This window comes from Onychostoma macrolepis, chromosome 15 (genome assembly GCF_012432095.1).
Source record: "Onychostoma macrolepis isolate SWU-2019 chromosome 15, ASM1243209v1, whole genome shotgun sequence".
NCBI lineage: Eukaryota > Metazoa > Chordata > Actinopteri > Cypriniformes > Cyprinidae > Onychostoma > Onychostoma macrolepis.
In genome coordinates, this window is record NC_081169.1 from 5,814,013 (window position 1) to 5,823,944 (window position 9,932).

The window sequence follows — 9,932 nt, forward strand, 5'->3', positions numbered from 1 at the left end:
AATATCTTCATGGAACATGATCTTTACTTAATATCCTAATGATTTTTGGCATAAAATAAAAATGGATAATTTTGACCCATACAGTGTATTTTTGGCTATTGCTACAAATATACCCCAGCGACTAAAGACTGGTTTTGTGGTCCAGGGTCACATATTTGAATAGACATTGTGGGTAAAAATGACAGCAAAGAGCACTTGAATGTTTCTGATCCTTTTATTATTCACCATTCAAGAACACATCATTTGAATTAAACATTTTTAATAATATCAAAGATTCTCCTGCAGAGAAATACACACTGTGATCTCTTCTACAGTAACTTAAGCAGAAGAAAAAAATCAGAAAGCTAGTTATCTACACCAGATATATAAATACTATGCATCACATATGTTACACAGCATTTCTTCTTTTATTTGTCACATAGGCCCTAATATCTGACTGAGATGCATTTTTAAGAGGAATCATTTTCCAGAAGCAAGAAGACAGTGAATGGCTCTGGAATAGCTGTGTTCATGTCTTCAATCCAAACCTCATGACAGTCCTGTAGGCGAGAAAAAACAACAACATTTAATTACTTTAGAATAATACAACCCATATCTATGGAAGCCCGTTTCTGCCACTGAATAAAAAAAAAAAGAAAAAAGAAAAAAAGGTTATTGCGACTTTTTATCTCACAATTCTGACTTAATTCTGATATAAACTCGCAATTGCGAGAAAGTCTTAATTCTGAGAAAAAAAGTCAGAATTACGAGACACAAACTCGCAATTGTGACTTTATAAATCATAATTCTGACTTTATATCTCACAATTCTGTGAAAAAAAAGTCACAGTAACCTTTTTTTTTTTTATTCAGTGGCAGAAACGGGCTTCCATACATATCCACTGAAAAACTATGATAATGGAAAAAATACAGCAAAGGAATGTTGTTGAAGCAAACTGATGTGGGCAAATCCACCACATAATCTACAAAATTGTGTCGCATACACCAAACTATTTAAATATACTGCTGTAACAACATCAAGATGAGAATCCATGTTACCAGAACAATTAATAATGTTATTAACGTGAACAATTAAATATGTTATATTTATATGAAATATGGTTAGGAAACACTGATGATTACGGTTGAACGCACAGCAAAGTAATTCTGTTTTTCGCAGCTATTCTTTAATACTTTACTCTGATCAAGCTAAAAAAAAGTGCAAATATTGTTCACTATATCCAGTGATAAACGAGTATCGGTCGATTTCTAATAATAAATGCCTTACTATTCCTTCAGTCTGACAGCAAATAAATAAAATGATTAACATTCAATTATTCACATATAATTGACTAAAATTAGACAAATAGGTGCCAATTTCACTCCATTCATATTTTAACACTTCTGCACTGGACTCAAAAACTACAAATAAACTTAGCATTTAATTATATAATTTTGCAAACTGGTGCCACTACGAAACGTCTGTGTACATACCATTGGAGAATTTGCATTGTTTCAGTACTTCGCTGAAGCCCTCGCAGAGTTTGAGGTCGCTCTGTGTCTGAGCACACTCGATGAACTGCTTCAGCTCGTATCCACAGGGACTCTGCTGCTGCTGCTGCTGGTACATGGGCTGAGCCTGGTAGGGCTCCTGTGGGGTCGTTTAGGATAAAGAAGCTTTCAGAATTATATATATACTAAAATCTTTTAGCAAGATCAACCAGATATAAAAAATGAACATAATTACTAATACATGGCTGTACATGACGTTTGTCAGACAAAACGTCTATATAAGGATTTAAGAAAAATATTTTAGGAGTCTGTACTAAGAAGAGCTTAAATGTGCTGAATGTGCACTTGTAGTGTACTTCCCTTCTTAGAAGTATATTTGGTATTTTACGGTGTTCTTATTGCAAATTACATGCACTTACTTTAGTAATAACAACAAATTAAGCAATATTACACACAACTAACCTGAAACCAAACCCTCATTCTAACTCTAAGCATATAGTAAGTACATGTAGCTAACTAATATTACTTAGTACTTAAATGTATAATTACACTGCAAGAAAGACACCATAAAATAAAGTGTTTCCGTATATTTTTAAAACTCTACTTGCAGATAATGAAATAATCTTAATGAAATAAAAAGACACTTAAGTGTACTCAAAGAGAGACTAACACACTTAAGTACAGCTTTAAAAAGTCCACATAAAAAAACTGTAATAACATACAATTTACATTTCATGTCATACACTTATTTTGATTTGTTGACCAACATACTAAGCCACATGTAAATACTTGATTATAATTGTAACTAACTTTATTACTTTTTCAGTTAACATATTTTAAATGTACTAAACTTAAAATATATTTAGATACGTGACATACAGTTGAAGTCACAAGTTTACATACACCTTGCAGAATCTGCAAAATGTTAATTATTGAACCAAAATAAGAGGGATTGTACAAAATGCGTTATTGTTTATTTAGTACTGACCTGAATAAGATATTTCGCATAAAATACATTTGTGTCCACAAGAGACAAAAATAGTTGAATTTATAAAACTGACCCCGTTCAAAAGTTTACATCCCCTTGATTCTTAATACTGTGTTTTTACTTGAATAATCAAGAGCTGTTTTTTTGTTTTTTTTTAAGTTTAGTGATAGTTGTTCATGAGTCCCTTGTTTGTCCTGAACAGTTGAACTGCCTGCTGTACTTCAGAAAAATCCCTCCGGTCCCACAAATTCTTTGGTTTTCCAGCATTTTTGTGTATTTGAACCCTTTCCAGCAATGCTTGTATGATTTTGAGATCCATCTTTGCACACTGAGGACAACTGAGGGACTCATATGCAACTATTACAGAAGGTTCAATCGCTCACTGATGCTCCAGAAGGAAAATAAGAGCTGGGGGGTGAAAACTTTTTGAATTTGAAGATCAGGGTAAATTTATTTTGTCTTCTGGGAAACAAGTAAGTATCTTCTGAAGGGCAGTACTAAATGAAAAAAATATATGATATTTAGGCAAAATAAGAAAAATGTACATCCCCTTCTGGAGCATCAGTGAGCGTTTGAACCTTTTGTAGGTCAACAGAAATGACATCAAAGTATACTTTACCTTAAACGCTTGTTGTCAGTACATTTATCAGTACAATATCTCCATAGAAGACAATAGAAGGAATTGTGTAATGACATATGAAGAAGTACCTAAATCCTAACACTAGCTAATTAAAACAATGAAGTGTCCAAAAACATCAGTTTGCAGTTCTAAAGAACATTATTTCTGTGACAAGTTGCAAAAGTGTACTACCCTTTCTCAAAGGAGAGCTGAGCGTAACTGTTCAAACAGGTAGTTTGGCTTGTGTTTACCTGATAGGTGACATCTGGCCTGGCAGCCTCTGTCTGACCACCTCCGCTGAAGCCGCCAGTCATGGCATGACCTAACGTGTGTCCGACAGCAGAGCCGACCGCAACGCCCGCCGCGGTGGTCGCCATCTGAGCGAACATCCCCGGCTGACGGGGAGCAGCAGCAGGAGCCGCCACCGCCGACGGTGGAGCCGGAGCGGGCGCTGGAGCGTACGAGCGTGGAGGAGCTGCTCTAGCCATTGGTGGGGAGGAGTAACTAGAGAGAAAACACACCATCATCTACCTGTACAGCAAGATCTCTTCATACAAGGTTCACACACTATTGAAATTGGGTTATCAATCATTAGTATTTCATGCGGTTTTTTTATGACTGTTGTTCCTATATGGTTGCTAGGGTGTTCTAGGTGGTTGCTATACAGGACCAAATAGTGACTGATAAACAATACATATGGGTACTGGGTATAGTATGGGTTTTCGATTAAATTGTATTATTTATTTATTATTTTTTTTTAGATATTGGTCAGTAGATATTGTACATTTATTACTCAACAATTAATAAATATTTACTGATGCCTGTTAATTTTTAATTTTTTTACATACAATTTTCTTCTCATCTAATGTTCAATATTAATATTTAAAAACCTGAATAATTTTTCTAATTTAACTAAAGCCTAGAAGGAAGTTTTAAGAATAATAAATAATTTAAAAAATAATAATTTAATACACTTTTACAGAATTCTAGAATTATAAAACCAGTGCATTTCTACACAAAACTCAAGCTTTCGCTTGCAAGTATGCGTCTGTTTTACACCAAATACTGCTTAAAGAAACATTTCAGAGCAGAGAATCATTTAAAATCTTTTAGATTTGATACTGTAAACAAATATTATCCAAAGCCGGCTCGTTCATATACACTCATGTTCATAAATGTAGGCAATGTATATCCTCTACAATCGCCATCACTATTGCTAATAACTAATATGCTTAAAGAGACATTAAGAGATTAAAGAGACTAAGTCTTCTGAAGCTGTAGCTGATGGTAAAGAAGTTTGTTCCTGATTTAAAGTGTTGGTTAAGTAACGTAACTGACGCATGACTAGCACTGACACATGTAACGTTAGCTCAAGATAACCGCTCTTAACTAACCTTGGAGGACTCATCCTCGAAGTTCTGCTTCGGCTTCCTCTTGGCATGTTGCTTTTTTATAACTAAATCCAGAAAAAAATCCGAGACTCGCTGAAAGTTCTGCTGTTTTAAGATGACTATACTCTGTCTGCGCGCTACTGACCTTCGTACTGTACTTATAATCCGGGGAACTTTCTAGTGTATTACATCATAAGGCTTGACTTCCGCTCATGCGCATGCTGTACTTCCGGCATGAAATATTATTAAATACCAATTCTATAGTGCATTATAATAATTATAGTGCACGGTTACTAAAATCTGAGTTGTCGTGTTATGACCCCTGTAATTGGCTAGACATCAGTCCATCATAGTTGTATTGCTGTCATTTTAGATCGAGTCTGCAATCGTGATTTAACACCGCGGTCAAGCCAGCCGCAGTTCAGAAAAACACGGTCAAGCCAGCCGCGAATGGAATTGTGGTGCGCGCGTATTATTATGATTACGGTAATTGCAGGACTAACACAGAGGAAACGCGCTTTCAGAGCGCTTTTCATTCTAGACACCCAGAATTGAGATATATAATTACATTTTTGGGGATTTTTTTTTTTTTCTACATCTGCTTTCATATTCGTGTTTTTATTGGTCTGTTTGACGTTTCTGTTATAAGCCTACTATATTCTTCTACCTTTCAAATCATTGCAAGATTCGTAGAAAAGGAGATATGGGTCATTAATCGATTTGGAGGGGTATTAAGACCCTGTTTCTAATAAGTAGAAGAAATGAATGGTCAATTATTATAGGGGACATCCCACACATCTCATATGAAACCATTTTACTGCAGCTTTTTCAAGATATGGTATATTATTACATTTTAGAGGGCTATAAAGACCTCATTTCTAATAAGTACACAAAATGATTGGTCAGTTCTTAGACGTGATGTTCCATACTATATGCATGCCTCATATGATACCATTTTACTGCAGCGTTTTCAAGATATGGGACATTATTGTATTTTAGAGGGCTTTAAAGACCCCATTTCTAATAAGTAGAAGAAATGAATAGTCCATTCTTATAGGGGACGTCCCATACTATATGCACACCTCATATGAAACCATTTTACTGCAGCGTTTTTGAGATATGGGACATTATTAGATTTTAGAGGGCTATAAAGACCTAATTTCTAATAAGAACACAAAATGAATGGTCAGTTCTTATACGGGACGTCCCATACAATATGCACACCTCATATGAAACCATTTTACTGCAGCGTTTTTGAGATATGGGACATTATTGCATTTTAAAGGGCTTTAAAGACCCCATTTCTAATAAGTAGAAGAAATGATTGGTCAGTTCTTATATGGGACGTCCCATACTATATGCACACCTCATATGAGACCATTTTACTGCAGCGTTTTCAAGATAAGGTACATTATTACATTTTAGAGGGCTATGAAGACTCCTTTTCAATATAAGTAGAAGAAATGAATGGTCCATTCTTATAGGGGACGTCCCATACTATATGCACACCTGATTTGAAACCATTTTACTGCAGCGTTTTCAAGATATGGTACATTATTACATTTTAGAGGGCTATAAAGACCTCATTTCTAATAAGTAGAAGAAATGAACAGTCAGTTCTTATACGGGTCATCCCATACTATATGCATGCCTCATATGAAACCATTTTACTGCAGCGTTTTCGGGATATGGCACATCACTCGATTTAGAAGGCTATGTGTACTGGACATAGCATGCATCTGAATACAACAAATACAACAAATTGCTATTTAAACAAATAAGTAGATCCACTGACTATTTTTTAAAAGGCACATAATACATGAGGGGTACCCAATCCTGTTTCAGTAGATACCTTCCTGTAGAGTTCAGTGTCAGTCCTGCTCCAACAAACCTGCCTGTAACTATCTAATGTTCCTGACTCATAATTCGATTAGGTTTAGAGCTGAACTTTTAGTGAGATCTCCAGAAGCAAGACTGGGCATACTCTATGATCCATCCATGCTCCAAACTGCTACAGAGCAAAGACTCCATATGAGGTGTTCCGACAGTGTGTATAGTGTGACAGTTCTGACAGTGTGTGACTTCATTTTAGCTGTGCTGATAGAGTAGGAGGTGCCTTGCATGCAAAGGCCATTATTTTTATCTACATATTTAAATTGATGTTTCTATAAGCCTCAAAATTGGAGAAATAATGTACTGTCTTTAAGAATTTTTGTATTTGAATGTATGCAACTTCAAACTGCCACAGTACTTCTCATTAGGTGTGCTGAAATAGTAGGAGGTACTTTGGAAGAATTAGCCTTGTTCTACTTATTTGAAATAATATTTCTAGTTTTCAATACTGGAAATTTTTTTTCTTTGACTTTGAACTCGAAATTGCTACAGTAAAATGTTTGTCCCATAAAATAATGTCCCATAAAGGGTGCAGATAGTATGGGAGGTCCCTTATAAGAATTAATTGTTGATTTTTTTTTTTTTTTTTTACTTATTAGAAAGCATAAATGTACAGTTTTATAATTCTATAATTGAAAAAAAAATAGCATGCTCTTTAAAAATGATACAGTAAAATGTTTTCTTAACACAGGCAGTGTGTTAAAATTTAACACACTAATGTGTCATAAATCACATGATTTGTGTCATAGATATGCTATTCTTAACTAGTTAAAATGAATGCAATACATATATATATATATATATATATATTAAAACTTGACTGCTACATTTACACCGTCAATTTTCACATGTGATTTGAATACTGAACATTAATAATACAAAAAGTAGTTCACAAGCACTGTTAGAATGAACAACATCTACCCTGCTAGAAAGGTAAAGTTCTCAGGACGTCCCGCCGGTGTCAATGACGTTCCCACAATGTTTCTCGAGATGCTCATGATGTGGAGTTCTTTAAAGGGTTGGGCGACGTTATTTGGAGGACCTTCAGGAATTAACACTGCTCAGAAACAAGTGCTTAATGAGAATTAAAAGAGGTTTAGATGTTAGCTTCATTTCACAAAACGTCACCATCACCATCACTGTGGTCAGTGTTTGCTTTAGTTGGGCTCTTGACCCTTAAATTTATAACATTAGTTTTTCTTTGGCTGTTATAAATCTGTGTTTACAAAACACTCTTATGACAAAAAAAAAAAAAAAAAGCCAGACAAAAACATGAATAGTTGGTTTTGGCTGATTAGTGATCTGTTTAAAAAAAATTGTGATTATGTTTGATGTTAAATTATTTTAGTGTTTTTGTTTTAATTGAATAATTTGTTGGATTTAATAATAATAATAATAATAATAAAAAAAACATTTTGCACAAAGCATTTTGAACATCTGTGCAACTGAGATACAAACATTCATCAAGAATCAGCATATGAATCTCAATGATAGTGACAGTAAACAAAAAGCTTCATGCTGCAGTGCATTCTGGGTGCACCAATCAAAACTCATTCATGGATCCCAGAATGCATTGCAACATGAATAAATTATGCACCTGAATTGTCTTAGTATTTTCTTTTATTCTTATTATTTGCTTTAATTGTTGTTATTTTTGATGTGACTTTTTAGAAGCTTGCTTTGTGATGTTCAAAGATGTTTATCTGAATATTTTGTTGATTGACACCATTGTTGAGATTCATATGCAGATTATTCATGTCAATGTGTGCTTTTCGTGCCCAATTGTTTTAATTGTCCAAACACAGTTAAAATTCAATCTGCAGAAACAAACGTCTAAACAAGCTTCTATTTTCAACAGTGTGAAAGACAACATTCAATAAACCAAGTCACTACATGATGATTGCTTCCATCAAGTTTTCTTTGCTACATTAATGTGCTTTATAAACGAAACTACAGCAAGAAAAAAAAACAAAATAAAACAATTTTGTAAATTTAAGGGTCAAGAGCCCAACTAATGCAAACACTGACCACAGTGATGGTGATGGTGACGTTTTGTGAAATGAAACTAACATCTAAATCAAAAAATTTTGTATGACAGAAATAAAGTCAAACTGGTTAGTAATGAGTGAAGCTGGTGATGCTGTTTGTGGAGTTGTTTAATCCTCCTCTGCTGAGATCTTCAGAGATTTAATGTGTTTTATTTCAGTTGATTTCCTCTAAGTCTGTGACTAAGTCAGTTGTAGTTGTGTTTCTGTTCATTTCTCTTTTTTTCTGTTTCTCTTTCTTCAGCAATTCTGCTTGTTAACATTCTCATTAAGTTCAGCTCTGCTTCAGTGTTACTTTAACACTGTATTGTGGGACCAAATACACTCTGAGCAGTGTTCATCCCTGAAGCTCCTCCAAATATCGTCCCCGACCCTTTAAAGATCTTCACATCATGAGCATCTCGGGAAACGTTCTGGGAACGTCATTGACACCGGTGGGACGTTCTGAGAATGCTCTGGGAACATTACATTTCTAGCGGGGAAATCCATATACCTGACATGAGTGCATCCACATCATCTACCAATGAAAAAAGAGACGCGGATTTGGTTAACAGCTTGTGGAGTGACACAGCAGCAATGTGATTGGATGATAGTTAACACATATTGTGTTGTTTCTCTCTCTCTCTCTCTCTCTCTCTTTCTTTTACACATGATCAACTTAAAATTACACAAAATGTGTTAAAATGGCCATAACACAAAAAAAGTGTTATTATTTACATCCTTTTTGAGAGTGTAAGATTTTGAAGTAAAATATAATGGTACATTTCCCTAAAATGTCTCAGCAAGCTGTTTTCAAATGAGGTGTGCATAAAATATGGGATGTCCCGTATACGAATTGACCATCCATTTCCTCTTATTAGAAATGGGGTGTTTTCGGGACTCTGAAATGAAACAACAGCACATTACTCTGCAGTAAAACGCTGCAGTAAAAAGGTTTCATATGAGGTATGTATATAACATGAGATGTCTTATATATGAACTGATCGTTTTTTTCTTCAACTTATTAGAAGCCCTCTGAAGTAGAATAATGCAATATTTCTTCAAAACGGTGTAGTAAAAATGATTAATATGAGGTGTGCACATAGTATGGGAAGTCTCGTATAAGAACTGACTATTGGTTTTTTCTACTTATTAGAAATGGGGTCTGTATACCCCTCTAAATCAAATAATGTCCCATATCTTGAAAACACTGCAGTAAAATGGTTTCATATGAGGTGTGCATATAGTATGGGACGTCCCGTATAAGAACTGACCAATCATTTCTTCTACTAATTAGAAATGGGGTCTTTATACCCCTCTAAATTGAATAATGTCCCATATCTTGAAAAAGCTGCAGTAAAATGGTTTCATATGAGGTGTGCATATAGTATAGGACGTCCCATATAAAAACTGACCATTCATTTCTTCTACTTATTAGAAATGGGGTCTTTATAGCCCTCTAAAATGTAATAATGTACCTTATCTTGAAAAAGCTGCAGTAAAACGGTTTCATATCAGGTGTGCATA

General features: G+C 34.7%; 1 protein-coding gene across 1 annotated transcript; it reads right to left on the bottom strand.

The window, feature by feature from the left end:
• Window positions 1–195: 195 nt before the first annotated feature.
• Window positions 196–4,701, bottom strand: chchd2 (coiled-coil-helix-coiled-coil-helix domain containing 2). The gene is made up of 4 exons (XM_058744684.1): window positions 4,492–4,701; window positions 3,349–3,601; window positions 1,473–1,629; window positions 196–539 (listed from the first exon to the last, which is right to left on the bottom strand). Exons 1-4 carry the CDS (start codon window positions 4,536–4,538, stop codon window positions 529–531), a joined length of 468 nt encoding a protein of 155 aa, XP_058600667.1. The 5' UTR covers window positions 4,539–4,701; the 3' UTR covers window positions 196–528.
• Window positions 4,702–9,932: the final 5,231 nt, after the last annotated feature.